This window comes from Glandiceps talaboti, chromosome 1 (assembly GCF_964340395.1).
Source record: "Glandiceps talaboti chromosome 1, keGlaTala1.1, whole genome shotgun sequence".
Lineage (NCBI taxonomy): Eukaryota > Metazoa > Hemichordata > Enteropneusta > Spengelidae > Glandiceps > Glandiceps talaboti.
Window position 1 is genome coordinate 17,075,249 of NC_135549.1, and position 23,834 is coordinate 17,099,082.

General features: G+C 36.5%; 1 protein-coding gene across 1 annotated transcript in view; it reads right to left on the reverse strand.

The window, feature by feature from the left end:
* Nucleotides 1–10,570: 10,570 nt before the first annotated feature.
* Nucleotides 10,571–23,834, reverse strand: part of LOC144436346 (contactin-4-like) — a 42,504-nt gene continuing 29,240 nt past the window's right edge. Inside the window, exons 10-20 of the mRNA XM_078125123.1 lie at nucleotides 19,720–19,883; nucleotides 18,624–18,741; nucleotides 18,147–18,305; nucleotides 17,518–17,679; nucleotides 17,062–17,132; nucleotides 16,248–16,479; nucleotides 15,298–15,413; nucleotides 14,678–14,867; nucleotides 14,239–14,354; nucleotides 12,916–13,096; nucleotides 10,571–12,261 (exon numbers count right to left, since the gene is read on the reverse strand). Of these exons, the coding sequence (XP_077981249.1) occupies nucleotides 12,158–12,261; nucleotides 12,916–13,096; nucleotides 14,239–14,354; nucleotides 14,678–14,867; nucleotides 15,298–15,413; nucleotides 16,248–16,479; nucleotides 17,062–17,132; nucleotides 17,518–17,679; nucleotides 18,147–18,305; nucleotides 18,624–18,741; nucleotides 19,720–19,883 (1,613 nt within the window). The 3' untranslated portion in view covers nucleotides 10,571–12,157. The remainder of the gene's footprint in view (nucleotides 12,262–12,915; nucleotides 13,097–14,238; nucleotides 14,355–14,677; nucleotides 14,868–15,297; nucleotides 15,414–16,247; nucleotides 16,480–17,061; nucleotides 17,133–17,517; nucleotides 17,680–18,146; nucleotides 18,306–18,623; nucleotides 18,742–19,719; nucleotides 19,884–23,834) is intronic.

Sequence of the window (23,834 nt, forward strand, 5' to 3'; positions counted from 1 at the left end):
TGGTCTGAGATATAATGTACAAGAGTTGATTGCAGTAGTACACATAGAGGTATTGCCGATCCACTGTATGTATTCATTCAACATGTCTCGGTGTTGTGTGAACTCTCCGATAGCAAAACTAAAGCTTTTATCCACACAAAGGGAAAACTGTGCTGTGGGAAATGTGTGCTCAATAGAAGAGAGAAAGAGCACTCTGTGCTAATATATCTAGTTCACTCGATCATCACGCACCGTGTTTTAAAACTTCATTTTTTTACATACTATGCAATAGTGCTCTACGTTGGTCATAGAGAATTCAAAATTCGTTTTCCCCCTAAGACTATATTGATCTTTGTCTAAGTCTGAGATTTGTAATTCGAACTCGGATGAATAATTTATTAAAATTTAATTCCAGAGTGATTTAATTAAAACCCTTTACTTTTCACCGTGCCGCTCGTTGTCGTGCATTCATATTTAGCTTTGTGCCTGGAGTCGGCGTGCGACAAAAAAAAACTAACGAACAGGAGACAGTAACATTTGAAGAAAGCCGAGTTAGTGCGGATCAATGCAGTCAGCTAGAATGGTCTGTGAACTATAAAGAATTCTATTGTCACTTTGCGGCACTTATAATGAATGGTTCATAATAAAACGTACATCAAATGCGATGGAGATATATACAATGGTATAACACGTTGAGATAACGTGTGGACACTCTTATGATAAGTCGTCGTTATTTAGTCAGGCAGACCCTTGTTTAATTCCATGTCTTATATCCTATTCATTGTCACAACACAAATTACAATGAATGACTTACACAGAAAATATCATCGGGCCCTCGATTGTGGTTTATTCGGTGCAAATTGGTGGTTTATAGCAGAAGAAAGCCACGGGAAGCTCCGACTGAGTGGAATCGAGTCTGGATTGTGTATTCACACACCCACCATGACTCACGTAAAACTACATGGGAACAGATTTTATAATTCTTTGGTTCCACCATATGGTTTCTTTAGTTGCATTGTCATATCTTATATAATTATTTATAATAAATGAAACTGTATAATTGAAGTTTGACACGTATAGTAATGAGAGACAATGGTTTAGTTTCAATGCCCACCAAAATACGTGATATGCATGTACGTAATATGTCCTCTGGGCAGGCGAAGTTTGAATGCAAGCAAAATAATTGAAACGTATTTAATTTAGTCAGATGGAATAATGAATAAGATTGGGAAAGTGAAGACGAACCGAACACCATAGCATCCTTCATTTGTGTATAAGTTTATATAGCATATTACAGGTAAAGGGACACAGCTACATACATACATATACATACATACATACATACATACATACATACATACATACATACATACATACATACATACATACATACAGTTATTGGTAACATAATAACTTCGATAAATAAGAACTGGGCCATAAGTAAAGAACATTGGCAGTTAAAGCATTGGGTGAAATATACGAAAAATCAGTCCATTTGGTTTTGTAATGTCGATGGGCGATTTGTTAGGCTGGTGTACTAATGATTATATAATCATAAAGTTCAGCATACTTGATCGTATTTAACAATGTATGAAGAAATTGTGAACTTCATGTCTCTACAGAACTCTGGTACGGTTCTCATTGGCAATTTCAAGTATTGTTACGTCGCCACGGGAAGTCACGTCATAGTCAAAGCCGCGAAATGAAGGCAAGTGATAACATTATACCGTTTTAGAGGGGTACTACACTGTAACAAAGAACAGAATAGTGTGCCCAATAGCGATTTGAATATAGTTAGAGTTTGCTGACAAAGGTACAAAGCTTTGCTTTTAAAAAGAACGGGGTTTTATTAAGTTGTATTAAAAGCCAACTTTAAGCCTAACCATGCCTCTATCCAAGTACTTGGATTGATTGATCGATCGATCGATTGATTGATCGATCGATCGATTGATTGATTGATTGATTGACTTTGAACACTGAAGTAAATGATGTGAAAGTACAATTCTAACATGTATATGAAAATTAGTATCGATATTAAAGTTGAACGAAGTCTTCGTGTGAGGTACAGTAAGTCACATAATGATTGGCATTATTTAGAATTTCTGACACCTCATTTCCAAGTCGTTTTATTTGCATAAATAATTATATCCAAGAAGGTGATGTACAACAGTGGAGCCTTGGCTTTCGCTAGAGTTTTGAAACCAAATGTAAGTACACAAACGGATTGTAATGAAAGCTGGGATGGGAGAGAGAGAGAGAGAGAGAGAGAGAGAGAGAGAGAGAGAGAGAGAGAGAGAGAGAGAGAGAGAGAGAGAGAGAGAGAGAGAGAGAGAGAGAGGGAGAGGGAGAGGGAGAGAGAGAGATAGAGAGAGAGAGAGAGAGACAGAGAGAGAGAGAGAGAAAGAGAGAGAGAGACACACACACACAGACATAGACTGACAGACAGACAGACAGACAGACAGACAGACAGACAGACAGACAGACAGACAGACATACAGAGATTGCGACAAATTAAAGGTGAACAACTTTAAATTTATATATGAGTGAAAATTAAAGTATATAAAAATGAGTAAAAATTAAAGTTCCAAGAGTTCAACAAATGGCACTAGATATCATCCCTCCCTTCTTTTTTTTATTTCTGAAGTGAAAAAAAATACCCCTCGGTTCGCTAAAAAGTAAAGCTACATTGTTAAATGGTATAAAACAAACGAGGTAAATGAACAATAGATTTATTAGTAAAGTTTGATGTGGGTAATGATACACAATAGTACTAATCAACACAATTTACTGTAAAAGTTACAAATTTCTCAGTGAACTTGAAAACTCAACAAGTTTGAACGTGACCATGACGTCGACCTGGCGTTGAATCCTCTCTAATTACTTACTTTCCCACACTCCGGTACAGGTTCAGTCTAAAGACTTGAACTCTGAATGAAGTTCTCCTCCTCACTAATTGTAAAAGTTAGCTCTGAAAGATGAAGGATTATTCTCTTTATACTAACTAAGTTATATGGACAGTGAGCATTCTATTTTACCACGTTGGTAGCTTATTACACTTTTATAGATTGCAGTCCAAACTGATGTGCGACGAATGCGGATAAAGCAAACCAGAGCTGTTACATTGTAATTTCTTCCGCGATACTGCCAAATAACAAGGCTTGGACGGTGCCGTAAAAGAGGGTGTGGTTTTAACGACGATGACACGCTAGACTCTAGATCGACAAAGACATTTACCAACTGTCATTGATTCCTTTATCCTTCATAATTATGACACATGAACCTATTCCTGTTGATTACTCTTATCAAAAACAAGGTTGTCTCCGTCAAAAGATTGTATCAATCGTTGCCTCTGGCCAGGTGACTCTAGTAATTTCCGTTACTTTTCTATAATTTTATAGCTGTCTCCCAAGGAAACCTTATGAACTCACAGACCCTCAAACCAGACTCCATTCTTGTTGTTGTGGGGATGATGAATAAAGGAAAATCACTTCACTGTGTATTGTTTTTCTCCACTGGTTTCTCACGCAGAACTAATGCTTGAACTGAAGAAGACAAGACACGTAACAAGCAAGTCCTGTCGGCTGACCAGAAAGGCGTGAAAGTTTCACGTTGTTGTTCTTCTGCTTGACTAGACGTTGAAAAGAACCTTCGATCTAGGAATAACTTTGGCTTTGAAATAAATCATTGCAAAGGAGAACAGATCCCATCATTACATTCTTTATTAACCCTAAACCGTCTTTGTCTTCCTTCGCTCGAATGACAATATACCCACTAATAACTCTCACAGACTATTTATTTGTAGTAACTAACGACAATTGTAGCTGGTAATAATAACAAAATTTGATGAATGTCTCAGGTCACTTTTGTTTTCCCGATTAGCTTGATTGTTCAATGTAAAATCAAACTTTTTGTTGAAATCAGAAAACGGATGTATGTGCGCGAACGTGTCTGGACGAATCGCATGTATGCAAACCCCTATTCATGTACTTTTTAAAGAAAAAATCCACACATTCGACGAGCAAGCAGTCCTAACTTTTTATTTCATCTAGAGTTGATATTATGGTTTTGGATATTTTGACGACGGCAACGATGGTGATGGGTGGTGATGGGTGGCCGTGGTGACGATGATGATGACGATGATGATGACGATGACGATGATGATGATGATGATGATGATGATGATGATGATGATGATGATGATGATGATGATGATACTTAATGAATCAAAATTTGAAATTAGACTTTTACTGATAACATATGTGTAATATCAATATGGAGTTTGTACCAACGTATGAAAAGCACGTTACAGTTTAGTACACACGCCATTATACATATATACAGGTAGTGTTCTAACAGTATATATATATATATGGGAGAAACTCCGACCACTTTGATGTAAAAATCATCGCCATTTTGCGGTTGTTCTTACTATTATAGTCGTTGTATCTTTTGTGTGCGATGACGCTCATATTTGAATTGCTACCCAATCTCATCCTTCAATGTAGTCGTAAGCTACAGTATAAAGTTCGTCCTAGAATTGTCGCAAACTTGTCGCAAAAGGCCAAGTGGTTGTATGCTACAGCATAAAGTTTGTTCTACAACTGTCACAGACTTGTCGCAAGGCCAAGTAGTCGCAAGCTATTATTATAAAGTTCGTCCTATAACTGTCGCAAAAGGCCAAGTAGTCGCAAGCTACAATATAAAGTTTGTTCTATAACTGTCGCAAACTTGTAGCAAAAGGTCAAGTAGTGACAACGCGACCTACAGTCGCAAACTTGCCGTAAAAAGGCTTGGTAGTTGTGACGATGATCTCAATGCTGTCATTTCATAGTTTCGATTTACAATATATGATATGATATGATACAAATAGAGGCAAATAGTGTGGAGAGTGTATGGAGAGTGTATAGAGTCGGTCGGCCTGTGAACAAGCTAGTCAGTCGTTAAAAAATGTAGTAACTGTAAATTCCAAGCTACACCCCACAAACATAAATCTTTTCATAAAATTATGACTGTATGTAGTAATATTTGGACACATTTGAGTTTGAATTTCGACTTGAGTCACAGGAATTCTCCTTATCTACAGATTGATGGCGCTATTAAGCTATTAAGATTTCAGTGACCCTATTTACAAAATGAAAATACAAAATAAGCATACAAATGATTAAATCTTAATATTTTCTTAGTCATACGTGTACAGTCCAGAACCAAGGGAGGTGCAAATTACACATCTGAGCCTTTTAAACGTTTTATTAGTACTCGTGGTGTTTTCAACCGATTTGTTGTCAGACCTCTCCTATACATAATAAGTATGAAATACTTGGCTGACATTCCTGTTTAGAGTGGCTTACCAAATCATCCGAACATCATGTAAGAACTTAATCAGATTAGTCTCGGCTTTATCTGTGTTATTCAATACTTATCACCATGAAACACTGTATGATGTCATAACACGTTTTGTTTGAATGATATGATATGTGAGGTGGGGAGGTTTTACATTATTTGCGCATACACCCTCTACTTCAAAAGTTTTGCAAACCTTTTAACATATTGTTTTTGTTTCCTTATCAAGTTGTAACTGACCAAAGTCAACATCAAAACAAGTTACTGGTTAGTTGGGGCATCCATAACAACTGTGCTATTAAAATTCGTGCGCATAAAATGTGTCTCTTGGCAATTACATCCACGTGATTTAGGCCCTGGCATGGTTTCACGCGCGCGCGCACACGCGCGCACGCACACACGCACACACACACACACACACGCACACACACACACACACACACACACACACACGTACACACACACACATTCTCTCTCTCTCTCTCTCTCTCTCTCTCTCTCTCTCTCTCTCTCTCTCTCTCTCTCACTCTCTCTCTCTCCTACCCATTCACACACACACCCACTCCCGAGACTGAGTTGTGGTGGTGGTGGTGGTGGTGGTGGTGGTGGTGGTGTTGACAACGATGACAAGGTTCACTTAATGGAAACACGTCTTTTCTGACGATATGACACTGTATTCGTGTTTCCTGCACTACCCACTTGTTCACATACCTGACTCATTTGGGTCATTAGAAGTTCTGAACTTCTGTAATCCACACTACATGTTTTAATATTTCATGGTTGTAGCCCCAGAGCCCAGCCACAATCAATTACAGCCTTGGAGGATATTGGTTACAAACCATTAACGTAATTGAAATCCACGATACACGTGTCAAAAAAACTAAATTATTTGATTTTAGTCTGTCATAAGTACAAAATGTTCCACGTGCGTAAATTGGTTTTAACACACAGAGACGTGGCAGGTTCGATCGATGACGAGAAAACATATATCCACAACCAGAATGTCATTCTAACAACAGTTACATTACAGTATACATCTAGAAGCTAATAGACAAAGCGATCCATAACACTGAAAAAACACGAGGTGGTTGCTGCTCCTAAAGAAGTGGAAACAAAAATATCACATACATAATAAAATACTTTACTTCTGTGTGACTGAAAAACATAATTGAAAAGAAATTGCTGGCAACAAAGTGTCTGATAATGCAGGAAATTACTGGATTTCGATATAAATTGAACCTGAAGACCAAAGTCAAGGCCAAAGGTCAATGTCTCAAAAGAAAGCATAAACCCGGCAATATGGGGTAGACACTTGTATGTATTTGCGTTTTTTTCAGTTATGTGGCAAATCATGATGATTCACTACAAATATGGCCGCCATTCGGTCACGTTTGCGTTTTTCGTAATAAACAGTGGCATGCATATGTCCCATATCCCCTTTGTGCTAGGTTTGAAAGAAATCGGATATTATATGTCTGAGAAATTACATATTACGGACACACACACGGACGGACGGACGGACGGACGAAAGGAGTCCATTGTACTGCCCCTTCTTGCACCCCCCCCCCCCGCAACTAGACTGAATAATATTATAAGCTTACATAAAAACAGTAATAATATCATTATAATACAATTGTGACCAAAATAACATGGTCATCTATTTATTTGAATGATTCTTATTAGTCAATTTCGATTTCTTCAAATTAAAATAAAAACCCCACAAAAGTCAAGGTACTTGTAGAGGGTAAACTCTGTGTTGTAGCTGGACCTCTAATACACCACAGACAAGTAACACGTTACTTGAATGTCTGTGAATACACGTAGTACAAAGTACACTTTGTAATTTACTGTAATTTCGACTAGATTAATACCTAACCATGCACGAAATTATTAGATTGAAGACGTCAACTTAGATCAAACACACCAACCACTCTTTGAATTATGATATAACACAAACTACAATCAATTTTCATTTGTAAACAAGAAATATAACACATACTCTTAAAAATTAGAAGAGCCAAAACCTTAGTTTTTCCCAACGAATGATATCAGGATATTTAAGGCTGTGGTCAGAATTTACGGCGGCGGCGGGGGGGGGGGGGGCGCTTGGGTAGAAATGGCGGACAATGCAAACAAAATTAGGGTTCATAGGGGCCTTGAAAATTCTGATGGTCTGAAAGGGGACCCCCGAAATATTTTGCTTATGATTTGAACAAAATTACACCTCAGGAGCGGTCGTTTACCGAGTAAATTAAAAAATTCTCGCGGCTTCTGCTAAGACGTATATTCAGTGATGACTTGGGTGACAGCCATGCTAGTGTATTTGTGTATGTCTTCCTCTGTCTGTTTGTTTGTTTGTCTGTCTGTCTGTCTGTCTGTCTGTCTGTCTGTCTGTCTGTCTGTCTGTCTGTCTGTCAGGTCTCTCTGTCTATGTCTGTCCCCTCTCTCTGTCTCTGTCTGTCTGTTTGTTTGTCTGTCCGTCTGTCTCTGTCTGTCTGTCTGTCTCTGTCTGTCTGTCTCTGTCTCTGTCTGTCTGTCTGTCTCTGTCTCTGTCTCTTTGTCTGTCTCTGTCTCTGTATCAGTCTCTCTCTCTCTCTCTCTCCTCTCTCTCTCTCTCTCTCTCTCTCTCTCTCTCTCTCTCTCTCTCTCTCTCTCTCTCTCTCTCTCTCTCTCTCTCTCTCTCTCTCTCTCCTTTGTTGAACAAACCCCAGGAGCAGTCGTTTCCCTAAGCTGTAGTTTGCAATTTTTTTGACTTACCAACCATACATTTAATTATGAGGCACTCAATAGCCAGCCGAATGTGTGTCTGCCACCAAAATATCTATGCATACGTTCTCACATTTGTATAATAATGTATTTAGAGTAAAATTTGGGTATTGAAGACAATTTTCAAGTACTCTATAGTTTTCGATAAATGTGTATTGTTTGAAATTTTATGCCACTAAATGGCACCCTACATGTCGTCATTTTTTAAACCAGTGCTTACCGTGGAGGGGGACACCCCCACTAGTTGTCATAGGCGATGCTGTTTCCGCCCAAAGTCAAGATTGAAAGAGAAAGTATTTCCAAGTACAGGTTACAGCCAAATGTGAAAACTTTTTCGCAAAACCCCACATCTATTTTTAAAGTAATCTCTCCGCATGTTATGTGTGAACGCTGAAGTTGATTTCCACAGTTAGTTTAATGTAGTGTACCACACTGTACATTTCTGAAGTAGTGCGGGGGGGGGGGGGTTTACTGCATAATTAAACATTAAAATATGTGTAGCCGGGAGTGGGGGGCACGAAAATTCTTGGGTTCATTTCGGGATGGGTATGATTATTTTGGGAGCGCTAAGGGGAGGGGGGGGGGTGCAAAATAATTTCTCCCAGCCCCCCCCCCCCCCCCGTCTTAAAATTCTAACTCCAGCCTAATACAATCAAATTGTTGTGAGAAAACGTACTGATTTGCATTTCGATATTTCTAGATAAGTGCTTCGTTTGGCACTTTTCTTCCTAGGTCAATGTGAAGTCCCGACATGTCAAGAATTTGAAAATAATGACCTGTGGCCTTTTCAATACAATACAATACAATACATTACAATACAATACAATGCAATGCATCTGATCTTCAATGTCTTTGTGAGATCTTATAACTCAGTCTAGACTGAAACTAGTCTATCTGCTAGACCTCGGAGGTTCTTCCGATACAATACGACACACGGCCGAACATCGCCCAACACAGCCCAGCCCAGCCCACACACACATGAACGCTCACAATCCCTACACAAGCTAGGATGATTTACATCGTGAATTTTGGTTTAGTGGAAAGCTCAAATTGAGTAGGAAAGGAAAGCCTTGGAACAAACATCAGTAATAACATGTTGTGAGGGAGGGGGTGGGGTGAAGGTGGGGTATTCCTCTTCTGCAGTGGAAGCTTTCACAAAAATTACTCAAAATACATTTGAGTAGTACCCCCTCCATCTATATGGAATTTTCCAGTGACCACCTCATCCCCATCTCGGCTGTAAATTAATAATTTCGGACAATAGATAGATACAGGGTGATTTACACACTAATAAACAGATAAGTACCAGATACCAGACTTACAGGCCAATAGACAGACGAGTGTAGCCTAGATACCTGACATTTAGCACACTTACACAGACTTACACACAAAGAAATGAGCACTACATACCAGACATGTACACTAAGAATACAAACACCAGAATTTGTATACCTCGGTCTTCTTTTCAGATTTATTGTGTTCATTCACAGAATAAGTTTAACACATGTAGTGTAGAAACCATTCATTCATGACAATGGCTACAGTTTGCATTCAAATATTGAAAATTTTTACCCAATTTATATCAAAAAGTTAGTGTTAGATTCTTATTCTCAAATTTTACATCACGAATGGAAAATGAGCTGGGTTTTTTTCTTTGATTGACAGCTACGACATGATTACATCTGACAAAGACATCACCCCTGGAGTATTTTTAAATTTACTGTAAAAAATAAATGTTACATGGCAGTTGGGAGGGCAACGTAATGCCATAACAGCTGATTAATTGACCCTGTTTCAGTATGACCTTTCAATCCTTCCCTCTAGCATCTATTCTGTTGTTACACCCCTAAAGCAGAACCAGTCGATTTCAAATAATAGCCTGACAAAGATGAATCATCAGAAATTGATTTGGACTTGTAATGAGGTGAACTTGATGACAATTGGAGCACTTTACGTCAAGTAATCGAGTGCAGATGGGTTGTTAGGTTACAACATGACAAATTGTGAGACAGTAGTGAATAACACGGCTGCACACGAACACTTGCAGTAAATGATGTCTGCCTAATTTTGTCAGTAAATTGCTGATTTTACAAGGTTGTTTCATTGTATTTATGACTGGTACTAATTAGTTAGTCGTGTTGTGTGTAATGTAGGACTTGATTGTAACAGTGTCTCTGTGAAATAATTCCTTTTATACACAAGTGAGTACATCATCGTAAACTTTATCAGAAATAGTGCTTCTATTTTACAATAGCAAATTCATCTCTCGTTTCAATTTACCATTAAGACCTGATTCACAGTGAGGCTGAAATTTGGAGATTTGAATATTATACAATATTTGATTTAGCTGAAAACATTTAACAGTTCTATCAGACTGTTGTCTACGCCTCACAAAATGGCTGCCATACTATGCATGCACTATGTGTGTAAATCCATTATGAACAACCTCCCCTCCCCCCACCACCACCATACCCCTCAACCCCCCCACCATACCATACCTCTCATACACTACAACAAACTAATAAAATGGTCCCTTTCGTTATCAACCCTTCAAATGTTTCTTTTTCATTAAAACCTCTCTAGTGCACGATATACAGTTAAAGTTTTCTACAAAGAAGTTAAAATCGTTATTATTATCTACATCAAGACGAGAAAGTATAAAAGAATATATCAGTTGAGAAACATCACATATACGATAATCAGCAAAATCTGATTGGCTACTAGACTGGTTGGTTCCATGATCCAGCTACATGCTCAACATCTGTGAACTCATATCAATGCAAGAACAACATTTGATTGGTTGAGCCATAATGCAGACAAATACAGTCCTTGTTATTGGTCCATGATGTATGTGTAGTGTCAGGTGACTGTCATGTGACCAACGCCCTCAACGACCACCAAGGACTGCGGGGGAATATTCCAAGACATGGCAGAACTGATCTGGACTTGGACTACGAACTGAGGAGCTACATACGAATACCCACTGATTCACCGTCTAGATCCCAGATATCTCTACCCAAGTATTTCTACAGCTACTTTATTACGGTAAGCCAGTTTCCGTAGTTACAGAGATACTTTATATGCACATGTACACTGAAATACGATAACTCTGATTGGATGATTCAAATCCAAATTTAAATTATTTGAAATTCTGCTCTTTGACTTCATCCTGTATCAACCAATCAGGGAATGTGTTACATCAACCAATCAGGTCTTGCAGACTAAAATGCTTTAAGTTACACCAACATAGATAAGCCACCATATTTGTTCAATCCATATATATTACATAGCTTAGACTTCATGTCAAAACACTTTTTTTTTGAAGGAAATTAATAATAATAAAAAAAAAACACTTACAAATTGAAAAAATGTTCAGCCCTGTGTAAAATACAAAAGGTATACGTAACAGTTAAAAATAGTCTGGTATTATTAAAACATAAAATGAGCTTTCAAAAAGATGATTGAGATGAGCAAAACATGTATGTTAAAAATTTCTGAATAAATGATCTCACCAAAAGAGGTTTACAATAGTATTTACAAAGTGTACAACTTTGGCCTATTTAACTTTGATGAGAAATAACCACACACACAAAAAAATCTTCTTGCCAAGTCTTACCACAAGTTTTGGGTAGCTCTTATGGTTTGCATAAATAGTTTTTTGTTTTACTGTATCTACGTTAGACTGCAAGATACGTCGTATCGTTGGTTGCAAGGGCAGAATGATGTGTCGTATCTTACAGAGTCTATCTACATCTACTCATTCTAACTAGCCCACATGGCATAGAGTTTAGAGTCATTTGGGACATTCACATGCAAATTAATGCACTGTCACTCAAAATGACTGGAAAGTGAGAGATTTACCACCATGCTAGGGGTGCCTAAACTGTAAGTACTAGTTTGTTGGTTTTTATTCACTCAAGTAAATTTATCAGAGGTCAAATACTGTCCAGTTTATTGTCATTCTTATTAGATCTACATTATTTGGTTTTCAATAATTTTAGAAACATGATGAAACCTAGTTTACGACATTATTTTTTTCTCTTTGATTAAAAAAAAGTGGCAAAAGTTGCTGCTACCATAAATATCTTCCAATGTGCAGTAAAAGGGACATTGACAATAAAATGAAAGAGAAGCAATGCATGCTGGGAGCTCTGCTAGTCTGACGTGCAGCACCATCTGAAAGTAAAAAAAATACAACAATAAGTGTTGAATATCGATTACTGAAAACCTAAAAAGAAATTTATTATGTATCAAAATCTTCATAAATATATGTAATAATTGAGTTCTTTTTAAGTGACAACTTCTAATGCAAAAGAAACAATTATGTAGGTGCCATGCAGTTGGTAGAAGTAGTCAAGTTGATATGTTGATTATCAGTTAGAAAATGAACAATTGCAGCCATTAAAATTATCAAATCCATGTGTAATGTTTTCATTAGAAGCCTGTTTTACTGCACTGTGAACAAATAGCAATGCTTATCACTGTTCAATGTGATTGGGTAAAGGATCCTACTGTGTTTATTGTGTCTCTATTATTGTTAGTCTAGAGTTGAAAAAAATGTCTATCTTTGTCAAAAAACCTAATGTCACATGAGGGAAAGACCAAGCCAACATCATTTTAGCTGTAAATTGGGGAGAAGGGGTGGCATATATGGTTAAAAATTTGACATACAGAAATTTCATAAAAAGTGTACTGAAATTTATTTCTTGCAGGGAAATATTAAAATATATGAAAATAAATCTCAAATATTCCCTCTCTATTCAGATACTGGAATCAAACTAATCCACTTTCTACCTGAGGACTTTGAACTACAAATATATAAATACTTACACAATCCGATCTTGATGGGGTCACTTGACACTCCATCTCCTCCTAAACTGTAACCTTGAACTTGTACAAGATAAAATCTTCCTGGTTGTAATCCATCTACGGTTCCTTTAGTTGAATCAGCTCCTTTGACCGTTACTTTGCTTGCATCACTTTCAAACAAACCATCAAGGTAGTACAGAACCTGAGAAACAGGCAAAAAAATTGATGACTATAACTCATGCAAGCCAAGGTGAATGTGTTCAAACAAACAATATGTAACTTATAACATGACTGTTTTACATTACAACAACAACAACAACAACAACAACAACAACAACAACAACAACAACAAAACTATATCATTGGAGCAGTCATGTTTGAAATATGAGTCCAATCAATCAATATCCTCATTATTTTTTCCAATTTTTCATAAATTATTCTTGCAAAAGGTAGAATTATATCATTCCCTAGTATATCTTTCGATTTAGTCTAACTACTTTGGACATAAGGGTTTTGTCATTATTCATTTTCAACCTAAAGTGACAAAGCCCCTTATGTCACCCATAATTTCCTAAGCCAAAAAAGAAAAAGGGGGAATATAATATCAAAGTATCATATTATCCTGTCAAATTATAAAAGATTATCATTATGATAAAATAGATTGGAGGGAACAGACAATAATGAATTGTTAGTATTCTTATCATGATATTCAAGAACCTGGGATATAGCCGATGTACTAATTAATAGTTACATTGTATTTCCCTGATATTATTAAGTTCTAGTATTACTATCATGATAGTCCAGAAACTGGGAGAAAATATGAACCAGATGCAGGGGTAATTCAATCTCAAACTGCAGTGACTGGCATCAAATTTCTTCTCAAGTTTCAGTAAAACTTTAAAGAATTTAAAATATAGAACACATCAAATCTTTCTTTTGTGATACATATGTACACACGTGATATGCTCCAGGGCAAATGTACTTTTTTAATACCAGTAAGTGGTTCATGTAGACTATCTGCTTTAGTTTTTGGTTGTCTATAGCAAGATTTCTGTGGTCCATATACGGTAAATATCAATGTTGGAGTCATTTTGTCTGTGGTTTAGCTATCACTTTTGTCTCCATGTGTATTTTTCTTATAGAAATCGCCAAATGCTTTGACTAAAAAATTCTTAAAATCTCTGCAATACAGAATCTGATAAATCAACTAATGTACACATTATGATCATGACCCAAGTATACTTTGTACTTTTTCAAACAACACCTTAATTTTGTCACCTTTTGGCAAAACAAAATGTTGGAAATGTAATTTATTTGATTCCTGTGTGGTCAATGATATTTTACCTTGTAGCCTTCCAATGGTTCCTCACGTCCACCGGTAGAGATTCTATTCCAGGTCACAGCAACACTGGTTGATGAACTGACTGCTGCTTTGACATTGACAGGTGCCTCCAATGGTGCTGAAAAAATACAACAGAAAGTACTTTTAAAATACGGCCACATGCAACATTACATTTGCACAAATTACAGAAAAAAGTCAGTAAAGAATGTATGACCATTGCAAATAAGGACAAAAAATTTACAATTTGCAATAAAATGATGCCTTGATCAATCTCTTATATTGACATAAATTCAGTAACCAGTAGTGACAGCCATCCATTGTCAGAAATTCTTCAAAATTCAACCACTTTCTCTAGAGGGCGCTATACCTTACCAGTCACATGACTGTTTTTGGCTCAGACACAAGCCAAACACTAGAGGGTGCTATCACACACGTACTGACCTGCTTTCAAAGTCTTAGCTCTGACAGTATCCCTACTAGTTGGTCCATTGCCACCTCCACTGTAAGCCAACACACGTATGTTATAGGAAGTTTCTGGCTCTAAATCTTTGATTTCAAATGTGGTTCCTGTATCAGCTGATGATCTTACTGATGCCATTGACTCACTCAGGGAAGTTGACCAAAACATAACCTATTCAACAGGATAAGAAAGACAAACAATTTTCATTACTAAGTATGAACCCAGAATTCACAAACATTCAATTCTTGCATCACTTAGAAAGTGCACTGTCTTAGATAATACATCTACAAAAGCTAACTGTTTTGGTAGAAAAACAAGAAATAAATTACTACTGTCATTGAGAAATAGTTGAAATATCATTTTACAGGTTTCAAGGTATTTCCATAAACCTTTCATATGTGGGGACTTTTTTTGTAAACACAACAGGGTAAATTCTCACTGAAAGTGATAACTGACTCCTTCATCTCAACTTGCTTTTGTTATTCACGGTTTCATATAAATATACACGGATATAAAAACTTGTAAATATTAGGAAGGGAAAAAACAATGAAATCCGTGTACATAGCACATACTTCTTCATATTGTTTGAACTTGTACTTACCTTGTAACCCTGAAGTTTTCCCTGCAAATTGGTGGTATCTATTTTGGTCCATGAAACCTTGATAGAACTTCCAGATGTGGCTTCAGCGTAGACATCACGTGGATAATCATTAGGAGCTGTAAGGAAACAAAAGTTCTCATCTTAATGATCACGGTATAGTGGATCAAGATTGTGGCTTGCAATGCAATCATTTACAACTCCACCCTTGCAGCAGTTGTCAAGAGATGCTGCCAACGTTCATCAGAACGGCATTTTATCAGTAGTTGACGATTAAAATTAGCTTCAATGGCACTGAAAAATCTTCCTTATCACATCATCAAACTGACATATTGCTACAAAAAACAATAGCGGGTGCCTATAGTTAGTCACATGACAAACAAACACGGTGACAACCTACACCAGAGAAACCTGCTATTGTTTTGTATTGATTGATGTGTGTCAGTTTGATAGTGCGAGTCTTAATGTCAACCACTGATAATGCAACGTTCTGATCAGAAGCATCTCTGGACAACTGCTGCTACAAGGGTTGTACTTTTAATTTGAGTAACAAAATGCAGTATACTATGAAAGCGACAAATGTGATGAAAAAGGCAAGTCAGTGAATCAATCATATTGTAGAGAGTGTAGTAACACCAGGACCGTATTTTCACACTGGGATGTGTTTAATGTGACCAACTTTGAAACAGGTTGAACGGTTACAAGCTATCCCAAAAAGTACACAATTTCTCTACCAAACTAGTTCATATCGTCACAATCTGTTGACGAAGTGATGGATGTAAGCCTTGAAACTAAGAGAGGCCAAATTGACAGTTTGTGTCTCTAAATGGAAGAATACTGATATCAAGATCTTTATCTCAAATTCAACATGGTCATAGTTTATCAAGAACTGCTGTACATTTTTTATTGTCAAAGACATCATGAAATAGAAAAAAAAACCACCAGATTTTTACCTGCTTCATGTGAATGTATAACAACAATAGTACTGTTTGGACCATCTCCCTCACTATTATATGTACCAACACGTACATCATACTGTACATATGTAGGGACACCTTTGACAGTGTATTCACCAACATCATCATCTGTGACGACTCCTTTAGTGAAATCTCCACTTTTACCAGTTCTCTTCCAGTACACATAATATCCCAAACCAGGAGCATTCTGCCTCTGTCTCAAGACAGGCTGTCAAATACAGGTATACAAAAGAAAAAGTGTGAAAACAGTAGCAGATAGGCTTATGGCAGGGGGGCGCTATGTATACATGAACAGGCTGTGAAACAACCACATAAACAAAATGTGAAAACAAAAGCAGATACATTTACGATAATGAGGGCGCTATGTATATGTCATAACAACATACTGCAAATGAACTTTCAAAGCCCATTTCTGATATTTTCCTGCCATGGTTTCTAAATGTTGGGGTGGGGAGAGGGGGGGTTTAATCAAATTTTATAACAAAATGAAAATATTCATTAGTTGTGATTTTCTAGACTGATTGTATATCCTGATTGAATATATAAAATATGTCACTGGGTGTTGTGACATGATAATGGTTACATTGACTGAAATAAATAGATGAACTACATGAAGAATGAAAGAATGTGTGATGTGGGCTCAAAGTGGGTACAGAATTTGAAATTACTGAATGGATTTATTTTAAAAAAGTGTTATATTTCATTACTACAGGGACAATGATGTACACAAGATATAACAAATGTCCTGGAGTCTCCGAGGAAAATATTGAATATGTCAAGAAGTACTCACCTCCCAAGTAATTCTTAGATCACCAACGTTACCACCTCCTCCACCTACGTTACTTGGTGCATCATATGGTTCTAAGAGGAAAGAATTACACAAGTTTATAACATTATGTCAGGCTGCATTTTGACTTTATCTTCATTTACACTACATTTTAGACTAGTCCTGTCAATCCTATGCTATGTACTTTTTTACTTTTACATTTTCTTTCGATTTGCCTGTTTTGTCTTTTAAAACTAGGTTGATTTGGGTAACAGAAACAAAACAATTTTTTTTTGGCCTTATATGAAAATTTGACCGAGTTAACACATTGTTGAATAACAACTCCAAATATGACCTGCCTTTACATACAGTTCCATCCCTAAGTAATGTGACTTCTTATAAATAAACCACTATGACAGGAGGACGTACCATGTTGAGTAAAACTGGACAAAAAAAAGCCTCTATATCATGTTCACTTACTATCTCTGGCAGTGAGTGCTGTATTCGGTGGTGATGGCCAGCTAGGCTGTCCTTTTCCAATGTCGTTGGTTGCTGTCACACGGAACTCGTAAGAACTCCACGGTGACAAGTTATTTAGGCTAGCTGTCAGACTTGCTGCTGAACTATCACCTGGAGGAATGTCTGGAAATATTCACAAACAAAATGACTTATGAACTACATGTATCACCTGGAAGAGTGTCTGTATTACAAAAGCAAATAAATTTTGAATGTTTTGAATGTCTTTAGCAAGACAGTTCTCTCTCTGTACATGATATTCTGAGACTATCATATATGTGTATGCTGATACACAACAAAGTTTATAGCTATGTATGTTTTTTGATTGACAGAGGGCAGTATTCAGTCGCTCCTACAAAATTCTATAACCTTACACATTTTGACTGATAGAGGGCAGTATTCATAACCTTACGTTTTCACTGACAGAGGGCAGTATGCAATGTCGCTAGTACAAAATTCGATAACCCTACATGTTTTGACCAATGGTGGCAGCAATCATTGTCTCCACTACAAGTTCTACCTTACACATTTTGACTGATAGAGGGCAGTATTCATAACCTTACATGTTTTGACTGACAGAGGGCAGTACTTACTGTCTCTTTCAACTTTCCATTCAGGATCATTGTCTGTACGTGATTCCACTGTGTATGTTTTGATTGCATTATTATTATCTGTTCCCCGACTCCATCTGATCTGACATGAGTTGGCAGTGCAATCAAAGGGTCTGACACCAGCAGGAGGACCAGGTGGACCTACAAAGAAAAGAAATGCAGTCAGTGAACTAAAACATGATGTACCACACACACAATAGGGTAAACTTAGTCTCTGTAGACGGCTGAATTGATGACAGGTGGACCATCAGGCCTGGTATTGAAACAAGGGTAACCTGACAAGCATGCGCTCCTGGTCTCCAAGTACAGAGTTGGCAAGCTAGGTGGAGAGAATGCCTGCCAGGTTTGACCACCAAGCCAAGCCTACTACACTGGCTACGCTAGACAGGTTTTGGTGGTGAATTATAAATTGATTAATGTTTAGATAATCTATGTTGAAATGATAATTGTTCACCTTACCTCTGATTTTGAGTTCAGCTGACCTAGACACTTCATCTATGGTGGTATGTGCTGTACATGTATAAATACCGGACTGACGTAACTCTGCTTTTACTATCTCCAGATTTCCATCTTTTAGCTGTCAACAGAAATAAAGATAGTTTGAGAGTATGATGCAAACCAACAAAAACTATTTACAAAAGACAACGTTATCTAGATCTCAGATTTAAAGTTGTTGTCACACTCATCACATCAACTCTTACCAAAACCATGCAGTAACAAAAATGACCACCAGTGAACGTGGTTTACATAACATAATACTGAATTTCAGATACACCACATACTCACATCCATATAATGTCATCAACAATTTTTTAAATTTTGAATTCTGAGAAAGGGAGTGCTTTAGTCTACTTATCAGGGGTCGAAATGAATTTTTTTTTTGTGTGTGTGTAAGCATGCATATAGTGCACCTTGACATTGAAATTTACCTGCACATGACGTACACACAATATTTTAGTTAAAGTCTATATATTTCACATTGGATTGCAGTAAATATATGATGCCTCAACTCAAAAATGGAATTTATAATGACAACATTTTAAAATTACCAAGACAAGAATGGTAGACTCAGTTTATTATTTCATTGCCTTGAATATTTTTTAATTATTCGATGACTGTCATCATAATACATCATTGTAGGCTGATATCACAAGTTGTCACATTAAATACTACACTATACATTTACTATGACAGTTTATATCATCATTATCTCATGTGATTCCTATACTTGTATAAATAGGGTTATGGTAGGATTATAATGCATATTTCAAATGGTAGATCACTTGGTGCAATTTCCATTGCTTGCTTCAAAAGCCACAACTTGTACATCGGTCTAGTACGTCGATCATCAATTTACTAGACTGATGTACAAGTTGTGCCTTTGAAATTGATCCGATGACTTGGTACTCTACGGAAATGGAATAAATTACAACTAGAACTAAAGTACTCATATCGGCAGGTCACCGTACACTTTATTTAAACTGCTGACAAATGTTACAAAAACATAATTTACAACCAGATGTAGGTCAGATCGAGACATGACAAAGTGACTTACCCTCCTGTAATGTGAGTCATCATCAAAGTCAAGTTGAAAGCCGTCCAATAACCAGATGTAGGTCAGGTCAAGAAGCGAATCACTTGTAGCTTTGCAGGTCAACGTTGTCTCTTGACCAATGCTGATGGTTTTGGCTAACGGCCATTGTGTTATTGCTGTGCCATCTATGGACAAAATAACCACACATATCAGAAGTCTGACTGGAGAAGAGCACTGTCAAAAGTAGAAATAATGCCAATGGTACTGAAGCCAAACTGGTTGCTGTGTTGTTGCCAAAATTTAGGAACCCTGGGTAACAGAAATGTTGATAACTTATTGCGTAATCTCCATCTATACTGTACCACCAGTTTGATTGGGAACCTAGTAACACGACATCGGAGTTCAGCAGATTTTACCAACGAAACGCACTTAGCAAAAAACATGAGGTTGACTATCTTTATTCTAACTTCCTATATAGATATGACCTCACTTCAACTGTTAACAGGGTAGAAATAAACTTTGTAGTTTACACTGATATTTTCTGTTTCAATACTACAACAGTGTTTACCATCAAAATTTGCTTGTAGATATATTTATTGCAAATCCTGAATCTGTATACCCCCCCCCCCCCCCCCCCCAGTCAGCTTCTCATTAAAACAACTGTTATCAAGCCTGCATACTTCTAGGCATTTCCCAAAATCAGTTAGTCTGTATTTTCAACATCAGAAAACTGAATTTCAAGAGTGCAAAAATTAGACAAACTGGACGGATATGTCAACAAAAAACTGAAGTCACTGTTTACTAATAGTTTACAGAATTCAAGGTGCTTTACTTTATAATATGCAAATCTCTAAAAAAATAAGGACTTGATAAATTATTTATATGATAATGTCAAAGCCTAACCGGAATGTTATCCAATATTTCATGCAAGGCTTTGCAAAGAGTTGTTTTCATCTCAAATTACAGCTTTGAGCATCAACTTGGCTGAACTTATTCAGTTTGAAGCAAGCATAGATTTTATCGATCTTACCAAAACCTATTTTGAATACTAGTACATTTTGATGAATGGCAAGACTAAATTTGGCCATAAGGTTGAAATGTGAGTATTCAAAGAATGTGTACTATAACAACTATATTCTACTTGAGAAAGAATGGAATACAAGATCCTGGAATAGTCAAGATGGGAAAACATGTTAAAGTAGTTATTACACATCTAGAGATGATAAGCAATTTAGTCTACAACACATTATCAGTATGTAGCAACAAGTAGATTTCTATGTTTCATGCCAACACTTCTATATGGTGTTCACATCTACAGAAAAACACAGCATTTTCCACAGTTGTACTGCAGTCATGCTGTTAAAGGCCAAAAAAGAATGGTTTCTGGTCAGGACAATTTCTCTAAAGTGATTGAATGATTGCAGCTGTCTCCTCTGAAGCAGCAATTAATGAGGGGAGGGTTATTTTTGTGTTCCCGGATCTGCATGGGCCTCGACAGCGATTTTTTTAAAAAGTCTCAACAAACCTGTCACTCAATCTACTATTTATGGCAGTTACTGTTCTTTTTAGTTAGTATTTTAGAGCAAGTGTGTATGTGGAGCAGATGTCATTTGCTTGTTCACGATTGCAGCTGTCTTCACTGAAGCAGTAATTAATGGAGGGAGGATTACTAGTATTTTTGTGTTTCCCCCTGGAGCTGCAGACTGCATAGGCTGGACAAACACGCACACACACAAAAAGACTGACGCAAGGTTATTTAAGTGATGTGTGTGCTGACCAGAAACAATTCTTTTTTTTTGACTAAAGTGGCCATATGGATGAGGCTTGGGTATTTATTTTGGATTTTTAATTTATAAAACCATTTTATCATGGCTTCCTACTCAAAAAATCAATGGGAAACAACATTGACTATAAAAAGTCAGACTCTGTGTTTGTAACTTAATACATTGCAAATTTAAAGTATAATAAATATGTAAAAAGTTTGTTATTGTATTGTACGATAACAAAGATTTTACACATTTATCAGTCTTTTGTTGCAATTTATTGAGTTACAAACACAGACTTGGCATATGTGATTTTTCAAGTAGGACACCATGATAAAATTGTTTCACAAATTACAAATTCAAAATAACTACCCAATCCTCACCCATATGGCCACTTTAATTGAACTTCTACCACACACTGCTTGAAGACAACTCTAGCTAGCCAGAGAAGTTTAGCGTAATAGTATTACACAACGTACTCTTGATGGCACAGCAGCTTATCAAGTGAGAAATTTAAGCACATAACACATCACCCTCTTGAGGTGACTATGCAGTACTTTGCAGCAGATTATGAAACGGCACCCTCCGAAGCTTAGTTTGGTACATGCACTCAACATGCTTTGCGCTTACCCAAAGGTTCTTTAGGATGGGTTTATTGAAAACCAACACCAATAATTCATGAAATTAATCCCATTCAAGAAAAGTAAAAGGATAGATAAACAAAGTAATTCAGAACTGAGCATGACGTTCTAGAAAAGACAAGCTGGAGTACTCTATGAAGATGAGGATGTTGCATAGCAATGGTGTGAAATAATGCTACAATGTACCTAAGTTAGGCTTCAAGGTCAAGTACTGACATCATTAATCAATCACACATGCACTTGAATGTCATTTCTGACATACACTGTAGACATGTTTGTCAGTGGAATCCATACAAACTCTTATCTGTGTACAAGGACATCTTCCTGTTTATCACCATTGCATTGTCTACTGAGAAGTTCACAGCAATGCAACGTTAAAGGGGAACATGCCACTCCAGGGAATAAAGGTATTTTCATAAACTTTGGTTTTTGGAGATCCATTTTATGACTTCAAATCACTTAATTTTCACATGATTACCAAGAAACACAAAATTGAAACTGTTTTTTTTTTTCAACTCTATTGTTCTTTCAATTATACACTTATCTCATGGTCTCAGCAGACATGAATACGGATTAGATGAACACTGAATATTCATGACTCCTAAGTACTCATTTCCTTTAGATAAAAAGTGATCAACATACATTGTTCATCTAATAAATATTCGTGTCTGCATGTTATGTTCCCCTTTAATGAATATGAAAATAGACTTGACAATCAACTGAGGTACAGGGTAGCATATTTTGATCATTCAATTACAGTTTAAATTAAAAGTAATTGTCTAAAAGTTTGAAATTAAATTTTGGTTTAAATATAACATAACATAAAAATATTGACACTCTAATGGAATTGAACAAAACAGAACAAACAAAATACACAAACAAAAAACAAAATGAGGCCAACAGAGATAAAATTTTACACCTTAAAAAGAAGTGTTTCCTGGGATTTTGACAAATTGACAGACCGAAGTCACTGAATAGAAAGGTTTTGGTTACTAGAAAGGTTAGAAGTATAAATTTCAATCGTACAAAACAGTGCGCTGAATGAAATAAAACAAGCCTTCACTGAAGACATAGCCCCCAAATCAAAAGTCATGTCAGTGAAAATGGAAGAGTTATTTCATTGGTACAGAGGGTTAAGCGACATAGTGACTAGAGAGAAATGGTCGTTATCTCTGAGGTCAAATGGAATACAATCACCAAATAAAAGATTGTATTAATATCAGTGATGGGTGATATTAATATTTATTACTATAAATCAGATTTCCTTCCTTTTTTACAATACACTTTTTCTCAGATTTTAATGGATATATGGGTAAAATTATTAAAATTGAATCATAAAATTGGAATTTCAGATAGGCTTTACCATAAACATTACTCATTGGTTTGCTATATAATCAATTTTGTTTTCGTTTTATAAAATCTGAAGAAAAAAAAACAAACTATTTTTACAGTCCAGTTTTAAAAAGTACAGTTAGTGTGAAAAGTAGGGGATGATGAAAATAATCCAGGAAATATGATATAGAACATGATATTGGGGAAAATGATGGTTTTTATCACAGCTTCATTTTGCAGACATTACACAAAGCACACTAACCACACTGGTAATTTATCAACAGACATGTCGTACATGCATATAACTATAACAAACATTCCCTTTACGCTGACAATACATGGCAATTATCATACCATGCACAAGACAAATTATACACATTCAAACAGAAAATACGGAATT